This window comes from Talpa europaea (genome assembly GCF_964194135.1).
Source record: "Talpa europaea genome assembly, chromosome: X".
Taxonomy (NCBI): Eukaryota; Metazoa; Chordata; class Mammalia; order Eulipotyphla; family Talpidae; genus Talpa; species Talpa europaea.
Genome location: NC_140081.1, coordinates 22,388,003 through 22,413,781, shown reverse-complemented (window position 1 = coordinate 22,413,781; position 25,779 = coordinate 22,388,003). Strand labels below are relative to the sequence as shown.

Here is a 25,779-nt window from a genome sequence, read left to right as displayed (position 1 = left end):
TCCCCTTTTTATTGCTCACTGTCATCTGAGGAGAAAATTCTTTGCATTTGTGACTAGATTAGATCCACCTGGATAATCTCCCATTTGAAGGTCAACTAAGCCTTCAAACAACAAAATTACAGCAGGAGGGGGGGCCTCCCTGGTGGCGCAGGCGGTTGAGCGCAGCACTGTGAAGCTGTCCGCAGCCTCTGCAATGTGGGTTCGATCCCGGCAGGGCAGCGAGAATCCCACATGTTGCGGCAGACCTCTCCTGTCTCACCCGCTGCTCCCCTCAGCAGGGCTTTCAGTCCATCTGCCTGTTCTGCTCCCTGCTCTGTCTCTGGTGAATCCTCTCATCCTCCTGCACATCTGGCCTGTACCCCAGTTCTTGTATAAAAATAAAAATAAATCTTAAAAAAAAAAAAACAAAAAAAACCTCTTCTTTAAAAAAAAAAAAATTGCAGGAGGGTTATCTCATAACATTCGCAGGTCCCTGGCGATGTGACTTAGAATCTTGAGACTGAATAAGTGTCCTGTGGCTGTTACAAATTGCCACAAACTGGGCAATCTGATGACTCTAGGCCTGCATATATGTCACCATAAATTTCCCTGGCAGTGTGTGTGTGTGTGTTTGTGTGTGTTTGTGGGTGTGTTTTACTGACTTGACCCCCAGCCTAAGCATGCAAGAGGTATATCTTTAAGCTTATCGAGCCAGCCTGTTGGAGAAGAAGGGAGCTAAAGACCTTGAGACCAGACCGATGCAAACTGAAGCTGTGGGCACACAACCTCCACGAGATATTTATCCATAAGATGGTCACAAGCCCTGCACAACCACCAAGTTACAGTTGATTGCTGCTCACAATTAGCAACAATAAATGGAACACAACTGGATGAGCAAATGGACGTTAGCCAAACCCATTCTCCCTACTTTCTCAGCCAATAAAGTTTAATGCCTTTGTTCTCACACATCAGCCCTAACTCCTAAGTCTAGCTCTAGTGTCTTGGAGAGTCTCTGTTTAAGGAGATCTCCCTGGAGCTCTGATTTGTTTCTATTGCTTTTCAATAAATCTTTCCTTGGGCCAGTGTCTTGAGTTCTCATTCTAATGTTAGACTTGAGGTACTCAAAGGCTTAGCTTTCTTTTAGGGAACAGGATGCCAATATGTCCAAGGGTCCCTGGACATTCAGCCTGGACCAGAGCTTCTGGGCTGCCAGCAGGTGAAAATGTGGGTTGAGGCAGCACCGGCATTGCCAGAGACTTGGGTGAGATACTCCCTTTCCATTCACAACAGGTGTAAATGGGCACATTACACAGTTTCACATGGAAGAAAAGTAGATGGTGGTAGTAAGATCTCACATACCGACTATGCTTGGGGATGAGTCTTGGAGGCAGGAAGGAATGGATAACTTAGCAAATATACACTACATAAAAGGATTGCTAATGATTTGAAAATAATCCAGGAATCATCCAGTACTCTCTAACTGCCTAAACATTTGTATATACATCCTAGATATGAACTAAGTATTATCAAAACTCACCTCTTACATGGAGACAATATTTACACTTCACACAACGGATAAGGGACTGATTTCAAAGTTATACAAAGAGCTCACATAACTCAAAAACAAAAAAGTAAACAATCCAGTTGAAAGATGGGCAGAAGAGCTAAAAAGACACTTTTCCAAATAGGAAATGCAAATGCCAGCAGGTATATGAAAAAATGTTCAACATCACCTATAATCAGGGAAATGCAAATCAAAACCACTATGAGATACCACCTTATACCAGTGAAATGGCACATATTAAAAAAAAAAAAACTGGCAACAACAAATGCTGGTGAGGATGTAGAGAAAAAGGAACTCTTCTGTACTGATGGTGGGAGTGCAAACTGGTCCAACTACTATGAAAAGCTGTCTGGAGGTTCCTCATACACTAAAAATGGAGCTACCATATGAGCCAGGATTCCACTCCTTGGAATCTATGCAAAGGTCACAAAAATATTAATTTGAAAGGAAACCTGCACACCAATGTTTACTGCAGCACTATTTATAATAGGTAAGATATGGAAACAACCCAAATGTCCAAAAACAGATGACTGGATCAAGGAGATGTGGTATATATATACACAATGGAATACTATTCAGCAATTGAAAAGATAAACTCATGTCATCCGCAGCAACATGGATGGAGCTGAAAGGGATTATGCTCAGTGAAATAAGCCAGAAGGAAAGAGGAGAAATATCAGATGGTTTCACTTACAGGGAACACAGGGTAAACAAAGAAGGGATCAGGAAAAAATAGACAAAATAGCAGGCAAATTATAAATCTGAGACATTCAGCTGGGGAGGGGAATGGAGAGGAACCAAAATATGGGAGGGAAGAGCACAAGAGATTATGGTGATGACGGTTCACACGTGTCTTGGTGGTGATAATTTTATGGGGATTACACCTGAGAGAATGAATGATGATGTAAAAAGTATATAAGTAATTAAAAATATCTCTTGTACATAACAAACTAATGTCAAATATGGAGAGTCTGGTAATGTATTCAGAAATTTAGTGCTTCCAGCAAGATAAATGTCTCACCATATCCCTTTTTCTTTGTGACAGAAGTTGTGATAAAGATCACTATTTCTATGTGATAATAAAATGAGCAACATTAATGACAGTTTCTTCTGCTCCAATCATAAGCCACTGAAGCCAGCACATGCCTACTTGGAAAGGAAAGCCATTATATGACAAAAAAGTGGCTGTGCCCAGTCAAAATAGGGACACTCTAGGATGGATGTTTTCATAAAATGCATTCATCATATCCTTCTTATGAGATAACTGAAAAATAAAATGTAAATCTAAGTCATTCTGTAAGATTAAACTGACTTGCCCACAGATATGGTGACAGTAGGGAGTTTCAATTGTGTGCTTATTTCAACTTGTGGAAACCAGGGCAACTCATATCCATTTGATCTTACTTTTAGATTTAAATATACATTGGATGACAGCTAAAAGAAGAAAAAAATAACAATTTCAGTTCAGGTATAATTGGATTTTTGACATATCAGATGGAGTTCTGATTACATTTGACAGATGAGTATTGATTTTCATTTTAAACTCTACTTATCCAACATACTTAATTGCTGGAATTTTTTGCTTTAAATTACGTAAAGTTCTGATTTTAATTAACCTTAATGAATGAATGTAATATCTACCTTGGAATTGGAGTCTATATTACATATTTTTTGTATAATAACAAACATAATGAGGAATTAAGTATTTGTGTAGCATAAAGTAGAAATTATGATCTTTCTAATGAACCAAACAGGTCATAAGTCATGGTTTGGAATATATTTCATTTTTCAGAGACTGAAGAAGTAAAACAAAAAAGTAAAGCTTACAAAATTGTATTAAGTTACTCAAAAGTGACCCAAATGTGCAAAAGTTCTCACCACTTTTACTGTTACACTCCAAACTTTCTTTACAGCTTCTATCTTTTGAAGCTCTTGCATAGAAGCTAATTCTAAAACATTCTATGTTTTTTTGTACTAATGAATTCTATGCCAGTGATCATCATTTTGTCCTGAGTTCGTCCCTATCTTTTGTATGTGGATGAATGTTCAATTTAAACATGTTATATTATGTTTTTCATGAGATAGGCCCTGACACGTGATCACAACATAATAAAAGCATTATTAACCAAATAAAATCAGAAGAATTTATTCCATATTGTAAAACAAATTTTTACTCTTTTGTATCTTCTTTGATTTTAAAACTAGTACAAAAGTATACGCCATCTGCAACAACATGGATAGAGCTGGAAGGGATCATGCTCAGTGACATAAGCCAGAAGGAGAAAGAAATATATTGGATGGTTTCAATTATAGGAGGGATATAGGGGAACCACATAAGGGATCAGGAAGAAAATAATAAACGAAATTAACAGGCAACTATAAATCAAAGACATTCTGCAAGGGAGGGGATGGGAGAGAGATTAAAACAGGGGTGAGAAAAGCACAACGGAATATGGTGATGGTTCAAGGGTGAATTGGTGGTGGGAACTTTATGGGGACTACACCTGAGAGGAGAAAGAAAATATTGTACAAAAATGAACAATGATGAAAAAGTATATATATGAAGAAATCTTTGTTTAATATGACGATTCCAGGATTTATCTGATCATAGAACTTAGTTGTTTTTTTTTACACATCATACCTATTTTTATCCCTTGAAATTAGTATTCCACGCTATACACGTAGGTGAACACAGGTCAAGAATAAGATAATCTTTTCAGCTCTCAAATGTTCACCAAGGAAATGTTCCATGTAGATGTAGAAAGACTTAGTTTTAAGGTTACAAATACTTTTTATGGTATATGAGATTATGCCTAGAAGTAAGAGTACAATATGGGCAATGAAACCCAATGTCTCTAAAGATGTCAACAGCAATGTAAAAACAGAGTTTCCATTTCTGTTGTGCCCTTAAAGTTTATGTTCCCCAAATCAGCAGGAACATCCCTAATAGCACTAAAGCAAATAAGAAATTCCTAGAGAATAAACAAAACCCTTTGGAGATTTTATTATATAGAACAGCAGGGAGCATACATCTCAAACTGTCAACTCACTACACAGGCAGGGTGTGCACTGTTTACTTGAAAAGAAAAATTACAAGAGAAACCAGAAAAGTTGATAAGGAATACGGCAGAAAAGTGAATTAAATTTGAAAGTCATATGAAGATCAATATGAGCAATATCAATTATTGTTTAAAAAGTATAATTAATTTCTAGTTTCCTACTAGAAAATTTAAAATTGAAACATAAATGTTGGTCTCTGTTTTACAGAGAAATTGCATTACATAGAATTACTAACTGGATTATTTAATAATCATTTTGTGACAAAACAGACCTTAAAGTCATTATGCTAAGTGTTGTAAGTCAGAGAGAAAGACAAATACCCTATGCTATTTCTTGTATGTGGAGTCTTCAAAAAACAATAGCAAAAATGAAAAACCAGGTTCATAGAGTCAGAGAACAGTTTTTTTTTTTTGGTTGCCAGAGGTAGTGGCAGGGGAAAAAGAAATGGTAAATGGGGGATAAAAACATTTAAAAAATAAAACTGCAAGTGTAAGCTAAAAATGAACTTTATTAACATTTATAAATACTAAGCCTAAGAACACCGATGAAATAAATGGTCTTGGATAAGATTAAATATTATAAAGAAGTATTTCTCGGGTCTCCCTGGTGGCGCAGGGGATTAAGCACCACATTATGAAGCAATCTGCAGCCTCTGCAGTATGAGTTCGATCCCCGGCAGCCAGGGAGAAACCCACATGGCACAGCAGACCTCTCCTGAGTCCCCTGCTGCTCCCCTCAGCAGTGTGCTTCAGTCAATTTGCCTGTTCTGTTCCCCACTCAGTCTCTGGTAGATCCTCTCACCCCCCACCCCCACATCTCTGGCCTGTACCCCAGCTCTTGTATGCATAAAAATAAATATTTAAAAAAGAAGTATTTCTCCCCAAAATATCAGAGGAACAACGAAGAACAAATTCCAAGTCAGTGAAAGAACGAACTAAACACACTCCAATAACACTTGCCTCCAGCATCTTGGACTACAACTCCCAGTATGCCATGAGCCAGACTTCCTAAATGGGGGCTTCTGGGAAGGACTGGGGTGGATATAAATTGAGGAGACGCTAAGGAGGGGATATACTTTAAAGGAGACACATGGAGGGGGGACACAGAAGAGACAACTGGAAAAGATACTTCAATGAGACATATGGGGAAGGCTGCTCCTGTTCCTTCACAGCCAGTGACAGCTGTTATCTTGACTCATGATGGATTATGTGGTACATTTTAAAATTTAATTATTTCTTTCTGTCCCAGCTCTTTGGGACCTGCCTATCCCTTTTCTTGTATTTCCCTGCCAGAAGGTACCTTAGACTTGTGGCAAACTTTTGGGCCTCAGGAGCTTTCCTATAGGCCAAGTCTATTTGACTAGGCATTTGTCTACAAGGGGAAGGGAAACTATTATTGGAAATCCCTTCTTCTCTTTCTTTATGTGCACCAACTGTATTAAACATCTTTCATGCTAAGAGTCTGTTTCCTTTGATTTTGTTTGTAGATGGCCTGACTCTCTTTTAGGGCATACACCCCTTAACAGTTTTGGGTCCCTGAGTATTCCTTTGTTCTCTGCTAACAACATGTGTGTATAAATTTAATGCAATTGCAATCAAATGTTTATGTGAACTTCAACAGAACTTGATAAAAAGAAACATTTTTTCTGTACAAAGAAATAAGTGACAAAAGAAGTTATTTAAAAGATATAGGGAAAAAAGAAATAGGGTAAGAAAACAAAATTAAAGGATTTAAATTGTATGGCACTGGAATAAGATCTGATATATATGATTTGAGTATTGGATAAGTCACATTGTAAACACAAATATCAAAAGTATAATTATTGGGCCTCCCTGGTGGTGCAGCTGTGAAGCTGCCATGCTATGAAGCTGTCCGCAGCTTCTGCAGTGTGGGTTCATTCCCACGCTGAGTGGGAATCAAATTAGATTGTAATTACATATATGGCTAAAAAAGCTAAATCTGGATGACTTGAAGTAGTAAATGAAAAAGATGCCTGTTATATCTCCCCCATTGTAAGCAAAGGAGAAGAAAACAAGAAAATGTAGGTAAATTTTCAATATTCCACAATGTGGGAAGACTTTAAAAGTACAGAACCAATGGAAGAAATTTAAAAATAAAGAAAATATCTATATTTAATGGATAAGTAACATTAAAATATAAACAAACATACAGTTACCACAAATACAGCAAAGGTGTCATTTTACTAATTTTTGCCATTATAAACAATTTAATAACAAACATTTCTGTGTATAAGTCATCTATTTTTTTATTTCTTTAAAAGATCTCACCAGATGAAATTGGAACTGTCCTACATTGCTGGTGGGAGTGCAAACTGGTCCAACCACTATGGAAAGCTGTCTGGAGGTTCCTCAGTTTACTAAAAATGGAGCTACCACATGACCCAGCAATTCCACTCCTAGGGATCTACCCAAAGAACACAAAAACATTGGTTCAAAAGAACACCTGTAGCCCTATGTTTACTGCAGCACTATTTATAATAGGTAAAACCTGGAAATAACCCAAATGCCCAAAAATAGATGACTGGATCAAGAAGATGTGGTACATATACACAATGGAATACCATTCAACAACTGAAAAAGATAAACTTATGCCATTCGCAGCAACATGGATGGAGCTAGAAGGAATTATGCTCAGTGAAATAAGTCAGAAGGATAAAGAAAAATATTGGATGGTTTCACTTATACCAGGAATATAGGGGAACCAAATAAGACAGCAGGGGAAAAATAATAACAATAGAAAACACAACAAAACAAAAACAGACAATTATAAATCAGAGACATCCTGCAGGGGAGGAGGAGGGAGAGGGATCATAGGGCGGGAGGGAGGAGCACAGGGGACTGAGGTGATGGTCACAGGTGCATTGGTGAAGGAAATTCTATGGGGACTACACCTGAGGGTGGGGGGGAAGCAAATATTGCTTAAAAATGAACAATGATGTAAAAAATAAAAAAAATAAATAACATAAAAATAACTAGGAAAAAAAGGATCTCATCAGAATTGTAATTACTAGGTCAAAGGGTAATGATTTCTTGGTATCTTTTTTTTTTTTTGGATTTGATTTTACTTTTTTTTTTAAGAAGTTTTTTTTTTATTATTATAAATTTTATTTTTATATTCCCCATACAATTGCGACCCTCTTATTTTGACCCCAATCCCTCCCCTCCCCGCCCCCCACACCCCAGAGAGTCTCTGGTTCATAGTTGTTTGTTGATTTTGATTTTTACTTTCTTATAGTTATTCTTTTTCCTGGTCCCTTATTTAAGTTTTCTAGATTCCTGCTATGAGTGAGACCATCCGGTATTTTTCTTTTTCTTTCTGGCTTATTTGGCTGAGCATGATCCCTTCCAGCGCCATCCATGTTGCTGCAAATGGCATGTGTTTATCTTTTATGAATGCTGAGTAATATTCCATGGTATATATGTACCACATCTTCTTGATCCAGTCATCTATTTTCGGGCATTTGGGTTGTTTCCAAAGCTTAGCTATCGTAAACAGTGCTGCTATAAACATAGGGGTGCAGGTGCTCTTTGGAATTGATGTTTCTGTGTCCTTTGGGTAAATACCTAGGAGTGCAATTGCTGGATCATATGGAAGCTTTAAGTTTAGTAGGTCAAGGATTTCTTGGTTTCTTTATATACATTATAGAAAGTACATTTCAGAAACTATGTAGCACTTGTAGCCACCAAAGTAGTGCCATTGAAATGTAAAAATAAAGAAAAAAGAAAACTTAAGTAGCTATCATTTAAATCAACATCTAGTTGAATATTAGTGACAATGAATATATTTACAACGATTCTTTGGTGATCCATACTTCCTCATTTGTGAACTGTTACTTATAATCCTTTTAATGCATTGCAAAGAAATGCGATTACTCTGCTTCTATATAAGTTATTTTTTTTCTGAATTGCAATCTCCTCAATTCAATGAAAAGAACACCTACACCTATAGGGAGTTGTATTAAATGAGATAAATTAGTTAGATTCAGGATGCTAACATCAATGATCATATTAAAAAAAGGCCAATCATGAACCTATTTCTATTGGGATATTAGTAGTGGTTACTGATTTTAATTAGTACTTTTGTATTGATTACAAACGTACTCAATTCTAGTCAATATAAATCATTTTAAGATGATTTATATTTTATCATAATTGCCATAACTACTGATGACATTTTTGTAATGAAAAACCAGCTTCATTCCTTCTTATGCCTTAATTTTTTTTCTTATTCAGCAGTATCCAGGTGGAATATATAGTACAAATAGATATACACTCCAAAATAAATTTTCAGGGAATCATTAGATTTGCAAAGATGGAATTACTTCTAATAAGTGTGAGTAGATTTGGCACACTATTGATTTTAATTTTCCCAAATCATCTTTAACTAACACATATATGTATTAAGTGGTATGACATCCAACCATTCAAAATCTCAAAACTCAATTCATTTGCAAGATGTACTTGTATGTTACGGAAAGAAAAATGAGGTAGATGTAATGAATATACCTAAAAGTTATATATTCTATAGCTTCCTCTCAACTTACTAAAATTTGTGTCATTTTATAGTTATACATTTAATTTTAATTAAACATTTATTAAGACAACAGACACATCTTTCATCATCTGTAAATGTGATAGGATACAGAAGGACCGATTATAATGAAAAAATCCCATACCGTGTGTGTGACTGAGAGCACTAAACTTGAAGGCAGTAGTCTCATGGCAGAAGCTGTCCCAGAAATGGTCAACAGGGAGGTGCCTGTGGTTTTCCCGACCTAATAAAAATATAGAGATATTAGACTTGGATGTATTCAAGAGAAAAATGATCAATTTAAGATTGAAACAAAAGCAAACTTTCCTTTAATAGGATATTTCTTAGATAAATGCTTTTCTTTTTTTAATTTTTGATATGAGATTTAAGTGATGTTTTTGAAAATTGTATCAAGCTATATAAATGGTTTTCTCTGTAATATTGAAAAAAAAGAGTGTTAAAATTACACAGCTGTGAAAAAGATGAGACAGTGGATTTTGGGGAAAAATGGATGGACCTCAAGGTGCTAAGAGAAATGAGACAGAAAGTAAAAGACAGATATTGGATAGTTTCGTTTATCTAAGGATTATAAATAACAACAACAACCAAAAAAAAAACATACTGGGAAAGCACAAAAAATCCAATGTTTAGACTTAGTGGAAAACATACCAGTTACCAGAGGGAATGGAGCAGTGGGGGTATTAAAAGCGGGTAGAGGGAAGAAGAAGATAGGACATTGGCATGGGAGCTTTGGTGGAGGGTGAGTGAAGGATGTGCAACGTGGGGGCATGGAAATGTAACCTCAAAGTTGCATAGATGTAAAAATGGCTGACAAATTAATAAAAACGTTTATATTCCTACAGCTTTAATTAAATTGAAATACATTCTGTTATAGCTAAAATGGTATTTGTGTAAGATCAACTATTGGGTATTGGAAAAAGCATTATAAATTATATTTAATTCTCAATGAAAAAGAGATAAGCTCTATTGATAGTAAACCTAAGAATCCACAGTGTTATATGTATATATTTCACAAGCAAATACATATACACTGAAGAGACTACTGCAAACTATTTTAATTGTGGTGTATGATTTTAAAAAATATTTTGAGTCAATTGTCAAAAGAGTAGTGTTTCTTGAAGTGTAGTCTTCTAATAATCTATATTGGAATAAATTGTGATGGTAGGGTATTACCTCAGAAATAATGAATGAGAATAACTGAGTGTGGACCTGGAAATAAAAATGTTGTTAACTTCCCAATTACTGCTCACTGAACTTTGAGAGCTACTAAACAAGAGGGACAAAAAAAAAAAAAAGAGTCCAAAATACTAAGACACCCAGGCAGTATCTAAAAATAATTAAGTATAAGCAAGTTGAGTTTCAAATTACTTGTCTGAAAAGTGCCAATAACAAAATTTTTATACCTATTTTCTCATAGTACAAAAATGTTAGTTTTTTTCTGGTCAAAGCCAACTAATACAAATTATCTAATTTAACTGAGATACAAAGATTGATATATATTTGATACAATCACTTCATTGTCCATCAATCTCATGTCTCTCAATACCATTTATTAGTATATTATATACTAATAAACTATATATTATATTGTTCACTGTCTGAATTTTAGAGAGGTTTTGAGAGTGTGTGGGACTTTTTCCTTATACTTATCTTTTTTTCTCATGTATAAAGCTATGTACACTCTGCTAATTTACAATGATTACTACATATTTAATTTAAATATTTATTCAACTCTGGTGGTGCTTCAGTAAGATTCAGAGGGCCTCCAGGGACAAGATTTTCATAAACTGACTCTAACATGAAATCAAATGCACTGGGTATTGCCTCTGCATGTCCCGTAAGTGAGATTAACTTATAACTACGCTGCACTGTGTGCTTTATTACTTTACTGCTGGTGAACACAATGCCATAATTAACCTTAAGTCAGTAACAACTCAACAGGGTACTTTGTTTGCATTTATCAGTCCTCAAAACAGAAGTCAGTATTTGTAAAACTAATATGTTAACTGGCATGCACCCTTTTATCACCACTGTTATTTTGAAAATTGTTTGCTTACTAGTAACTCATCAATGACTTATGGGTGGAAAAGAATCCACTTATATTTAAATATCGGAATGAAATTACTAATACTGCCTTCACATTTGGGTTAAGTAAAAAGAATAAATAATCTCAAGATGATAGTCACTTCAGTAGAAAAGTCATCAAAGAAGCTATTTTACATGTGTCAGTCACTACTTCATTTATGGAAACTGTAGGTATTCAATGCATGGCGATATTTCACACGTTGAATATCAAACAAAACCAAAATACATTGTGTGAATGTATATTCCAAATATGAGGTTGGTTTTTTGAAATGTGCATATGACAGTTTTTAGCACAAAAGAGATATTCAGAACCCTAGATTTTTTATGAATTTTTGAGGAATGAGCATTGGCATATTTAAGTAACATGAAAAGAAACTCATTTATTGAAACTCATTTATTGAAATATGTGCCTTTACAGATAAGACTGGAAGAACATGACTCCACACATAAATTCCTAATTTCTGATTCTTATTTCACAATTTACAAGCTGTGGTTTTAGCCAGATACTTCACCTCTCACACTTTGTTTTCTTTTTTATAAATGATATTGAGCTAATGGCTCTCTAGTGTCTACCACCTCTAAAATGCTTTGAATCTATAACAAAATAAGTTGGATTAATAATTACAAAATTACATATGTAAGACATGAGAAAAACAACTTACTTGTTAGTGTGATATTGACTAAAACATCTTCTTTGGTGGGATTTTGGAAAGGTATAACAATAGATGTATGAAGATGAAGATATGAGGTCATTTTTTGCATATCCAGAGGCATGGGATATAGTCCTACTCCAGAGAGGCAGAATTTCCATTCCTTAAACTGTTTAAAGATAAACATTCATAACCTATATGCCCTAATTGCATACATTTTATTTGCAATACTTAATGTCATACACATAAAATTTTGGCAAATAAGAAAAAAATGTTGCTAATATTTAACATGTAGTTTTATTTTTCCTTTTTTTTCAAATTCCTTTTGAATTTACTAAAAAATCAATGAATGCACTTTTTTACTGAAGAAAAGACAAAAACACACTCAAATATTAAACATATTTCTATACATACAAGGTTAATTACAGCAACATAAAAGTGAAATCGTAATGAAAACCTTACAAGTCTGCACAAGATTTTGAAAAAGTCAATTTATCTAACAAACTGGATAGTAAATGCTGCATATAGTTTCTAAAAGCTGAGGGTAAATTTCAAATAAAATTCAGAGTCATCACATGAAGTTCAAGAAGATGAGGCACAAACTGAAACTCCATTAAAAGGAAGTATGCACAAATGCAGGCCATACTATTTATGCCCCTCATCTGGTATAATGTAAGCTCTGTTATCACAGGATATGGAAGAATGGCTCTAAATTAATGAAGGAGGGGTGCCTCCCTGGTGGCACAAGGAGTTAAGACGCAGCACCATGAAGCGATCTGCAGCCACTGCAGCACAAGTTCAATCCCCAGCAAGGGAGCTTACCCACACGGCACAGCAGACCTCTCCTGTCTTGCCTGCTGCTCCCCTCAGCAGTGTATTTCAGTCAGTCTGCCTGTTCTGTTCCCCAATTTGTCTCTAACGAATCCTCTCACCCACAGCATCTCTGGCCTGTACCCCGGTTCTTATATACATAAATAAATAAATCTTTAAAAAAATTAATGAAACAGGTTGAATGTGACCATTTTCTTTTATGGGTTTCACAGGCCTACAATGCTCTATTTGAAAATGTTTCCTTTTGGGCCTCCCTGGTGGCACAGGGATTAAAGACCGCACTATCAAGCTATTGCCAGCCACCACAGCACGAGTTCGATCCCCAGCTGGCCAGGGAGCTAACCCACATGGTACAGCACACCTCAGCAGTGTATTTCAGTACATCTGCCTGTTCTGCTCCCCACTATCTCTGGTAAATCCTCTCACCTCTTTCCTGCCCCACACACCTTTGGCCTACACCACAATTCTTGTCTGCATAAATAAATCAATCTTTTTTAAAAAAAGAAAATACTTTCTTTGTACTCCTTCAGAATAAAAGTTCCTTGAGAATAGAACTGACCACCTTGCTAAGGTAGAAGAGGTCACTAAATGAATACCATGAAGTGTCCTAGTTTATAATCTTTCAGACTACACAGGTGTTCCTAAACCTAAATTTTGATAAAAAGAGGGAAACTTAATTTAAAAATGTTTCAAAGTAGGAGAGATGGTGACAGGAAATCCATAAATGCTACCTCTGAGTAGGGAAGATTAAAGGCAAGTTTTAGCTTCATGTTATCTTAAAATGATTGCATTACTTTTGTTAAGAGATTCTACAAATTGAAGTTCTTTATATTTTCAATTACGATATCCTAAATTGATTACATGTAACACACTGACTGGAATCAAGCATGATGGTTCAAGATAAATGAACAACTCTTTTTATGTAAATTATCTACTTTTTGCTCTAATGTAATTTAAACACTGGGTGACTGAAATCCACTGGAAATGAGCCAAACTAAAAAAAAACTAAAGAGAAGGTCTGATTACTACATTTGTTGCTTACTACTACTTTCCTGTTATGCTCTCATTTAGAGTAGCACAATGTGAATTCATGATATTGGTAGTTATGAAGACCTAATGAAATTACTCTCTGTATTCACAGTCTTTCCAACTGTATTGTAAAGTTAGATTTTTACAGTGCAGAGCTTCTGACATGAACCCAAACCCAAACAAATGAAATGAATAATAAAACATAGCTATCTCCTTAAGTTCAGCAAAGAAACATGTTCAGCAGTAGTTAAAACTTATCCTAAAAGCATTGACATTACTGGATTTCAATTTAGCACACACTCACTGTGCGTGTCACTTCAGATATATTTATCAGTGGACTCTAGAGAGGGATAGAAATCTATATGTAGTTTTCCCTAATATTTAAAAGTAACTATAAACTCTTAGATTTAGAAAAATGAACCCTAAATTTTATGTAGAAAATATCTTTTTTAGATGCCTACATGCACATGAAGTATACTTTATTTGCAAATGTTCATTTGCTCAGTACTTTAGGATGAACTAGTTTTGCTTGCACAGGATGTTGACTGGATGAATTAAAAGAGGAAGACCTGAATGACTGATGGATGAAAAAGAAAGAGAAGGGCAGAAAGAAAAGGGAAGAAAAATCACAAAGTTTAGAGCAATACAATGAAAAGGTTGAAAGGATGAATTATAGGTTGAAGTCTAATCACAGATGATCCTTGGAGATTTGCTATACCTTGGAAGGAGATGCTCTGAGTGACTGTAATCAGGCACCAGTGTTAAAATGATTTACAAAAGGTTTGAGTTGATTACTTAATTTATTGAGTTATTCTGTGTTTGGCAAGAATTTTATGTACAGCAAGGATAGGATTTTCTAAAGTTATCAAGATGGAGAACTGATAATTGCCTGGCTGATGTGACAGATTATCTTTGGGTACATAAAATTTTTACCAGAAATGCAAGCATCTAAATTGTCCCCATTAATTAAGAAGAAATGGTTCAACCTGCTGTGAAGCAATGATTTAATAGACCTGCCTCGTAACAATTATTTTCATAACAGAAAATAATCCCCATTATATTTTCTCTTCTGATTGAGAAAGATTACTGTTTGTTTTCTTTAATATTTTGAGAGTCGATCACAATTCATTCTTGTTTGCTTCAGGTCATGTACGTCAGTAATATTGTAGGTAACTTAATAGATCAAAATTCATTTCTAAAGGTAAATTACATATTCGGGGGGAGAGGGGACACTTCAGTCATCCCACAGACCTTGCATTGACGTGGTAACCACTATGTTAATATTTTAGTACACTTTCTTTCAGATGGTAGGATTTGACAAGCTCCTTGGTGCCCCCTAATATATAAAACACATGCCTCCATTTACTTTTCTCCCCATCAACACTTGAAGTAATAAATAATAATAGGGGGCCTCCTTGGTGGCACAAGGCATTAAGTCTCAGGTCTATTGAAGCTATTTGGCAACCACTGCAGCACTAGTTCAATCCCAAACTAGGAGCTGACCCAAATGGCGCAGCAGACCTTTCCTGCCTTGCCCGATGCTCCCCTCAGCAGTCTATTTCAGTAGATCCGCCTATTCTGCTCCGTACTCTGTCTCTGGTGAATCCTCTCAACTCCCCCACACACACCTCTGGCCTAGACCCCAGCTCTTGTATGCATAAATAAATAAATCTTTACAAATACAATAAATAATGATAAATGTGAAAAGTTTCATAAAATTTTCATTGGCACTAAGAGAGCTACAATCATTTGGCAGTTTATTGGTAGCTGTAAAAATAATCATGAAGATGAGCTAAAAAGTCAGATCTTCTCAGTTCAAGTTGGGGGCTGACCTCTTATTAGTTGCTTAATCTTAATTTCTTTGTGTCTCAGCTTCCTGATCGGTAAAATGGGGTTGATAATATTTCTATGATAGGCCTGAGATAAGAGTGCATTGAGATAATTCTTAGAATGGCATGTAGCAAGTTTAGAGTTGCTTAAACATTACATATCTTTGTTTAAAACATTATTAATATTATTCAGGAACAGTGTAAGACAAAACAGAATGAAAAAAGCAAGAATATTTGCAAGATTACATTTATTACAGTTTTATATTTTAAGTTCATGAAAAGCCAAGTAGTAAAACCCAAGTTAGGGGGTGCCAGCAGTTTGGCCAGTGATTCGAAATTTGCATTAACATGCCTATATTTTATATCTGGGTGTATATTCTCCTCCATTCAAGCAATCTAAAGCTACAGATTTAAAAATGCCTTCTTTAGATGTCTGCACACACATAATGTGTACTGTATTTCACATGATTGTGTAATTAATAGTTTATAATGAACTTTTTTGATTTACTAATTTATTAACTTTGAAATTTAATTACCTTGACCTGATCCAAGAATATTCTATCATACCTGGCTACAGCAGAAGGTGATACAAGCTTGATGACCTGTTCTTCCAAGCACACAAGGATGAAAGTAAACAGGCACCGTTTTGGTGGAGTAAGGATCTACAGTCAGCTGCATAAATTCAGAAAGAAGAGACGGAGAAACAAGTCAAGACATTCATTTGAGGCGCCATCCCTTTGCATAAGCATATGCCAGTTGATATTTGCATGAGTAATGTGATCCCATGTATGCACTGTCCATCTTCGGTATGGCTGCTCAATGAATACTAGTAAAATGGCCAATGATAAACAGACAACGATCACATAGAGTTACTCACACTATAAAAAGAAGTCCGGATTCATTTTTAAAGCTGGGGCGGGAGGGGAGGGATTGGGGTCAGAATGGGGGGGCTGCAATTGTATGGGGAATATAACAATAAAATTTATTAAAAAAAAAAAAAGAACTTGTAGGGAAAAAATAAATAAATAAATAAAAATTCTTTCAACTTCAACTGGCCCTTAATGCTGTACCTGGCAGCAATTTCAACTCATTCTCCCTCCTTAAGCCTCTTAATCATCAATCTCAGTAAAAGGCCTTATCTCCAACTCTTTCTTTTAGGAAAAAAAAAGCCAATCTGAATTTGTTCTGGCCAGATCTTTTAACACATCTCCATACTTATGCTACCAAAATGCTTCTTTTGTAAAAAAAAAAAAAAATAAAAAAAAAATAAAGCTGAGTTAGAATCCCCAGATAAAAACATGCATTTTATTTAAGAACCCATAGCTCATCATTCATCCTAAGAAAAAGGTCAAATCACTGGGAAATTAACTTGTAGGTGTGATGATGTAAAAAGAAATGAACTGATTCTAATCATAGCTGTAAAACATGCTTCTTTAGTGTACAGTGAAGTTTTCCTCTTTGTCCTATCATATGCACACTGACCTGCTGGAATAACTTGAGTCTGCATATTACTGGCTTGAGTTACCTCTTTAGGGATTATCAAAGTAGCCAGCAACTCCATCATAATATAACAAGGGCCCAAGTATCTCATGCAATCAAAATGCTACACTGTGGATAAAACAATATTTTTCTTGTTTGTGGCAAACAAAATTGATTAGAAGTCAATTATTTTTTTACTAATGTATTTTGCCAGATAATTTTAGAAAAACAAAAGTGCAATTTAGCAGTGCCATTCAACTCTTGCTGCTCATAAAAACTCTGACAGTAACCATAAAATACAATAAAAAGATTTTTTTATATTTTATTTTATATAATTCTTACATCATTTTTCATTTTTGCACAATGTATGCATTTTCATTTTGGTTCTATTCCCCATACAATTCCCACCCTCCCTTATTTTGGCCCTAATTCCTCCTCTCCTCCCCCCCCCCATAGTGTGTCTCTGGTTTATAGATTTGTTGATTCTGATTTTTACTTTATTATAATTAGTCTTTTTCCTGGTCCCTTATTTTGGGTTTCTAAATTCCTGCTATGAGTGAGACCATGCGGTATTTTTCTTTTTCTTTCTGGCTTATATCACTGAGCATGATCCCTTCCAGCTCCATCCATGTTTATTGAGAACATTCACATCTCTATATACAGGTTTGGTTTATCTACAGAAATTATTTTTACTTTTGTATTAGGCTGGCGCTCACTCTGACACCTATTAATGTTCCGAGATTATCCGTCAATGCACACTTAAGGAGTGTAAATAAATTTCAATAAAAACACTAGCCAAAAAAAGGGTGCATTTCATATCTTTCAATTTAACAGATATGAAAAAATAGGCTCCTCCCTTATACATAGATACATACATATATACACAAATACATATATGAAGGAATCATATTTTATTGGAAAAACCATGTAATACTACATAACATGGATTTTAATTCTATTCTAGTTCCACCAGTCACTAAGCACAAGATTTAAGTATTTTAGTGACTTTAGCCTCAAATGCATCTTCTGAAATATATATCAGAAGCATGTAGTGAAAAGTCAGGTAGTGTAAAACAGTTAAGCAATAACTCAATAAATTCTTTTATTTTCATCTAAAATTTACAGAAATATTTATATATCTATTCACAGAAATAAATACATGAATCCACAGAAATATGTATTTCCCCTTACACTAAACCAGTATGATTGCTGCAGTGTAATTCCTACCAATGGTGTCTTTCTTTTCTCGAAACCACTGGAGATATACTTTTTAGTACATCTGATACATATCTATAGAAGAGGAATTTGAAGCCAGAAATACTATTATAAATGAGGTATATATGTGATATGTTAAATATAGGGCCTTAGTGGGTGGGCAAAAAAAAAAAAAAAAGGGCCTTACAGGATATTTTTTAAACTTAAAACATTTAATTTAAATCAAGAGCCATCATGATAATCAGTTCCAATGTGTGAGCTTATTCTTGGTCCTAGTTCAAAAGACAAAGATAATCTTAAATTTAAATAGAAACTAGATAATTCAGGGGATTAATATGATCTTAAAATATAAAATCCACCCATAAAAATTAACTCAGAATGGATACAAGAGTTGGATGTAAAACCTGAAATGATAAAATACTGAAAAGAAAACACAGGCAAAAAGAATGTACAAATTCAGAGGCTTTGGAGATGTCTTTATTGGCTTCATCTCCAAAAGCAAGGTGAATAAAAGAGAATATAAACAATTGGCACTACATCTAACCTAAAGGTTTCTGCATAATGAAAGAAACTACCATTAAAACAAAGATATTTTATTAAATGAGAAAAAAGTACTTGAAATCCATATATCTGACAAGGAGCTGCTAGCCAAGATCTGCAAAGAACTCAAACAATTCAACAAAAGAAAACAACCAAATCAATACAGGGGTGGAAGAGCTAAACAGGCACCTCTCCAAAGACATACATATGGTAAATAGTCATATTTTGGAAAATATATTAAGCAATAAAAACATGTGTACCTTTCAATATAATGCTTCTAAGGCTAATGTATATACAACGATTTTAATATAATATTCAGTGATTTCCAACTTGATACCTAGTAGTTGAGAACTAATTTCATATCATTATATTAGTTGGCAACCAGTGATTGATGATATTGGCATTGATATGAATAGAGAAATCACGTTGTAAATTTCTTAAATAATTATAAATGGTAAATAGTAAACACCTTTATTTATTTATTTATTTTTAATTTTTTTTAAATAATAAATTTTATTTTTATATTCCCCATACAATTGCAACCCCCCCATTCTGACCCCAATCCTTCCCCTCCCGCCCCCCACCCCCCAAAAGTGTCTCTGGTTCATAGTTTTTTGTTGATTTTGATTTTTACTTTCTTATAGTTATTCATCTTCCTGGTCCCTTATTTAAGTTTTCTAGATTCCTGCTATGAGTGAGACCATCCGGGATTTTTCTTTTTCTTTCTGGCTTATTTGGCTGAGCATGATCCCTTCCAGCGCCATCCATGTTGCTGCAAATTGCATGTGTTTATCTTTTTTGAATGCTGAGTAATATTCCATGGTGTATATGTACCACATCTTCTTGATCCAGTCATCTATTTTTGGGCATTTGGGCTGTTTCTAAATCTTAGCTATTGTAAATAGTGCTGCTATAAACGTAGGGGTGCAGAACACCTTTATTTATTTTAATACCATATCTCTTTAGGAGGGCTTCATGATTTATTGTGAAATCTACTTAAGGAAATAATCTATTGCAATTGTCATTTTGAAATTTATTTGAAAGAGTGGTTTTGGCATTCATTGTGCAGATTTGGTATCATGCTCTGGAAATATAGTAATGATATACCTTCAGCTCTTGTCTTGTTACTTGGGGGAGAAAAAAGTGATTGAGGATCACTGGTTGGTTCTAGTCTCTCCCAGGAATCAAGGAATGAGAAAATGAGAGGCGCAGATCTGCCAGCAATGTCTAGAAGATGAGGAGTGGTTTGGTGGGCAGGAACCCATGAAAGACTGGAAAAAACTGTCCTCTTGGGACCCTGGAGACATAGTATGACTGCTGAATCAAAATCATATTAATAGCATGATTATAAAAACGGATCACTAAAATGGTCAGAAATAAAGTACAACTGATTTATTTAGAATTCAGTGATAATGAGCATGACTCTAGCATATATTTAATTAAAAAAATTAGATGGACATAATCACGGTAATGATTTTTTGATAAATTAAAATTGGGGATATGTATATGTAAGCACATACATAGATACACATATATGTTCTTTTAAAATCTTAGGCAGTTGAAACCTTATTAGTAATTCAAATAATAAAATGATAGTACTGTATATCACCCCAAAATTGGAATTGGGAAATGCTCTAGTGCTGGTATACTTACTGGTGTGCTAATACGCAGGACAAACGTTTCTGGATTACTGCTACTTCCTTGCAACTCTAAGGTTTCATGTGTAGGATTGTCTAAAGAAATCATCTCAGTGAAAGACCTGGAAGGAAAAACAAAACTAGTAAAGTTGGTCATATACTTGTCGATAATTTTATAAACTTGATGATGGTTATGGATTTACTTGCATCCTCTCAAAAAAAAATATATATATATCTCATAAAGTGACTATTTGGTTAAAGGCTCATTGCAGATATAATTAGATAAGAGATGGTTTCATACTGGAATAAAATGGACCTTAATTCAGTATGACTGATATCCTTATTAGAGAGCAAAGTAAAGGAACACAAAGTGGCAGCCATATGATAATGGAGGGAGATTGGAGCGATGCACTGAAAGTCAAGGAACATAAAGGACTGCTGGAAAGGGCCAGAAGAGGCAAAGAATTGTCCCTTACTGGTTTCAAAGGGAGCATGATCCTGTTAAAATCTTGAATTCAAACTTGCAGCCTTCAGAACTAAAAGACAGTAAGTTTATGTTGTGTTAAGCCACTCAGTTTGTTATGGCAGGTCTAGGAAACTAATATAATAAGTTGTGTGAGTTTCAAAATAAGAATAGTCATATGTAAACTAAGGGCATTTAGCTAAATTAAATAATCCCTGATTCTCTATTTTTGAGACCAAATGTTATTGGCATGGAGTTTTGAAAGATATTCTACTTTCAGGAGCAGTATTTACCCATTACTCTGTTACTGCTAAATCCAGCCAAAAAGTTACATAAAGAAGTAATAACAAAGAGTAATAAATTCACAAAATTCTGTCTATTATATCAATAATATCCAAACTGATAATGAGTAAATACCTAAGAAATGTGGCTGATATTCATGCCTCAAAGCAAGAATAATCAGAACAGTTCAAAATTCTCAATCCATTGTAATTTCGAATGCCTTTACATGTACATAACATCAAAAGTGTTACCTTGCAGAAATGCAAATGGAACCAGAGGGGGAATGTGGTGGGATGGGAGAGAGGGAATGAAGGAAGGGAACATGGTAAAGGATTATAGAGGCCCTGGTGGTAGACAGGGTATGAAAACACACATTTGTAGAGGTTTAAACCTATAAACCCCCAAGAGCAGATACAATGATGCAAACCTACTTAACCTCAATAAACATAATTTAAAAACAAACAAACAAACAAAAAAACAAAACTACATGGAGATATCACCTTACATTTTCCAGGGTGGCTATTAAAAAAATTAAGTGTTGGGCCTCCCCTGGTGGCGCAGTGGTTGAGCATCAGGCTGCAAAAGCTGCCGCAGCCTCTGCAGCTCTGGTTTGATCCCCGGCTGCCAGCGAGGGTCCCACAGGGTGCGCAGACCTCTCCTGCCATGCCCGCTGCTCCCCTCAGCAGTGTACTTCCTCAGTCTGCATGTTCTGCTCTCCACTCTGGCTCTGGTGAATTCTCTCACCCTCCCGCGCTTCTGACTGTACCCAGTGCTTGTATAAATAAATAAATGAATCTTTTAAAAAAATTTTGAAAAAAAAATTAAGTGTTGGAGAGGATATAGAGAAAGGGGAGGGCTGTTACACTGTTAATGGGAATGTATACTGGCACGGTCATTATGGAAAAAAGTAGGGGGGATTCCTTAAGAATTAGAAATACAATTATCATATGATCCAGCAATTAGACTTGTGGGTATTTATGCAAAGTAATTGAAATCAGTTTTTTAAAGGGATATCTGTACTCCCAGCTCATTGCAATGTTATTTACAATAACAAGGGATAAGATAGGGAAACAAACTAAATGTCCACCGACAGGATAAGTGGATAAAGAATATGTCACATGTATGTATGTATACGTGTGTGTGTCTGTGTGAGTGACGTGAAGGAATATTATTCAGTCATTAAAAAGAAGGAAATCCCACATTTGCAACAAAATGAATGAATGTGGAGGAATAATATGAAATAAGTCAGAGAAAGACAAATATCATGCACTACATGTAATCTAAAATAAATCAAAGACATGGAAGCATAAAGTAGAATATATTCGGTTAAAGACACAAACTTAAAGCATTCATGATTATAAATTAACTAGAATCTTATTTTCATTATAAATAAGAGTGGCTTCATGAAATAAAAAGATTACAATCAAAGCTCTAGCAACATGTTCTATCACTGTGAAAGAGACCATTTTAAAACATTTAATAAAGCATGAGAGACCGTGTAAGTTTTGTATGGATTAAAATCCATTTCACTGCAAAGGATGACCATAACTTTTTGACATGTGCAAGGGGCCAAGATGTAGAAAGTGGAGTGCTGCAGGGAGTCTACAGTGGCCAATATACCAAGGAGCAAAATATAAAGAGCTGCTTACTAATTATTTACCCAGAAAAACTTTCTGAATTGAATCTAATAGATCTTTTATTTGATTGCTAGTTTTGCCAGTATTGGAATTGAATATTGTAAACTATAAATGCATATGTTCTTAATGTTCCTGGAATATGAAAGGACTGAATAAAACTAATTGATAAATTAAACTACACAAAACTTAGGGATATAATGTCATTAAATGACTTCATTAAGAGACTAAAAAGGGAACTCAGAGTACAAGGTCTTTATTTTTATTTACACAGAAGTCTATATCCAAAATATATGAATGAGAATACATAGAGGTTGTGAACAGTGAAGAGAGCAAACAGAGGAATGACATCATTTGAGATTTCCAGAAACTGAAAGTCACATGTTTCCATATTGAAACTTGAGGTCTCAACTACCCAGAAAAAAAGTATAAAAAACAGATTCACACTAGCATATAGCATTAAGAATTTTAAGGACACTGGTATAATTAAAGAACTTGCAAACTTCCAAAGAGGATAAAAATCTGGTATAAGGCTGGTTAAACAACTTGCTAATAATATCAAACATCTTTTAATTCTACGTGACTTAAAATTATATATCAGTATGATTTAGATAAAAAAATTAGGTTTTAGAAAACCATGTTCAAAAATAACAAAAACTCTAAAAAATAGAAATGACTAGCCCATTTTTATGGAATGAAAGAAAAATCATGCTTGCAAAACTGGTTTAGACAAATATTTCACATAATAGTCTTACATTAATAATTTTGTATGCATATGGTTTTCATGTATTAATATTTTCTAAATATTAAAGGTAGAAACAAGTTGTAAAAAACTAGTAGCAGATACTGCTGGTGCCTCATCCCTTTCCCCTCGATTTCTACTAGCTCTCTGGCCCTATTCGTCAACTTCAGCATAGGTGCTGTTAAATCTTTCGTCTGAGAGGCTTCAGATAATTGCTCTCGCATCCTGGAGTCTCCTCAACTCTATAGACAACAAAAGTGCCTGAGAGTTTATGCTTCATGCCAAGGGAGCTTATAGTGACTAGTTATGGGAGTTCAAAAGTCTAGCATCTTAACATCAAGACAAGACAAACTCTGAGATGTATTTGATGCTCCAGAACTATCTTGCAATATCAGGTAGTCTGGGAACAAACTGGCAATCACACCATTGCTTAACATTTTTCCCTTTTCTCATCCTGCTTCCCCTATTCTACGACTGATTTCCCCCCATTTTCTTACTGATTATTTTTCTCACTAGATCAATTCCTTAATAAATCATTTGCAGTGATGTTCTGAATGAAGATCTGCTACTCGGAGAATTCAATATGCTTTTGTTGTGCTAAGGGATGGAAATTAACAAAAGGGTGCTGGTTTGCCCATTACAGCATATACACTTTAAAAGGAGTAACTGTGACTTGGTACCCCTATGTACTAATACCAAAGCTGGTGCCAAACATGTAACAGAAATTCAACCACATAAAGTCATATCTCCATGGGACAGGATATTACTCAAGTGCTTACATGATTTCAATTATTCATAGCTTGCCCTCTGCTTTGCCTTGACCAAATTTTAGTCAGCCTTTTCTCTTTCCTATACTTCCCTGAACTCTCGTTTCCAAGTCTGAGTAGTGGAACATGTCCCCTTATTTGCTTTCCCTGGGAATCAGCTCCCTACAGTCAGAACTTTTCTCTCCTGTCAGTCTCCCCTGGTCACTTCCCCTTCTTTGTCCAACATTCCCTCAAGGATTCTGCTCATCTCTTCTTGTGCCTACTTTACCCTATAAAATAAACATTTTGTGTTTGATTTTCAGGTACTTGCAGATTCTTAAACTAGAGCATTCTATTACAATGATTCCTTTCCAACTATTTAAATGCTTTCTTCCTCCCACCCCCTTGTAATAATCACTTTGAATAAAAGCCTATCCTTACTATCAGTTTTAACCTGATTTTCTTTCCCATAAGTCTTCCACAGGGTAGTTTAAATATTAAAACTTTCCTGGAAAGAAAATAGATTCCTAAAAATTATTATCTTGTTTAGAAGGATTAAATGCATTATAAAAATACACTTTTAGATAAACATTTTTCCATGAAATAATTTTATCTATTAAATAGAACTTACTTTCCAAGGTCACATTGTATTTCTGCCATTACGGTTGGTTTTGGTAATTCAGTAGTTAATCTCAGTAAATACCAGAACTCTACACACTTATCAGGCTGAAAAATAATGCTGGTGGAGAGAAATATACAAAATCTTATCATCAGTTTTGTTAGAAAAAATCCTGGATAGGGGGTTTCCAATACAATAATTGACAACTGCTCTGTGACACAGTAGGCTTTCACTTTATATTTTAATTTTTTTTCATTTTTGGTGAGAAATTCACTTCATTATTGAAGTATTAATATCTATTTACTAAATGTCACTGAATCAATGAAAAATGTTTAAACATAAGCAATTCAAATGTCCATAGGAACGAGAACATAATGATTTTTAGAAATTAAATCAAATTTAAAGTATTTAACTGAACATATGTATATTTTCATATGAAAATATAGCTCTGGAATACTTCCTTTATAATTAGCAGGTACTTACCTTTGGGGGAGACAAAAGGATGTGTGACAGTCTAAAAATACAATTGAGATTGCATATACATATATTATGGATACACAGATATGTATTCATTAAACATGGTGTAACATCCTTAATTTAATTTTCTCTATATCCTCAAGGTGGATGATTTGTATTTAATGGAGAATATATAATAATTTTCATCAAGAAAATTTAAAATTTAACCCCTAGTCTTTATGCATCTTTTCCATTGGTTCACTTGTTGCATCCAGAAAAATTGGGTTAGTAAAAAGTGAAATGCAAGTGGGTATATAAAGAGCAATTTAGGAATTATTAAATTTTATGGTTCAATAAATAATATTTT

The 25,779-nt window shown here is 34.7% G+C and overlaps 1 protein-coding gene across 1 annotated transcript in view; it reads right to left on the bottom strand.

Annotated features, from left to right (window-relative positions):
* The window catches only part of CFAP47 (cilia and flagella associated protein 47), a gene marked incomplete at both ends in the record, with an annotated part of 326,556 nt that overhangs the window by 44,811 nt on the left and 255,966 nt on the right, over window positions 1-25,779 (bottom strand). The window contains 5 exons of the mRNA XM_084258887.1: window positions 9,300-9,398; window positions 11,923-12,079; window positions 16,167-16,271; window positions 20,487-20,592; window positions 24,969-25,076. Coding sequence (XP_084115013.1) covers window positions 9,300-9,398; window positions 11,923-12,079; window positions 16,167-16,271; window positions 20,487-20,592; window positions 24,969-25,076 — 575 coding nt within the window. The remainder of the gene's footprint in view (window positions 1-9,299; window positions 9,399-11,922; window positions 12,080-16,166; window positions 16,272-20,486; window positions 20,593-24,968; window positions 25,077-25,779) is intronic.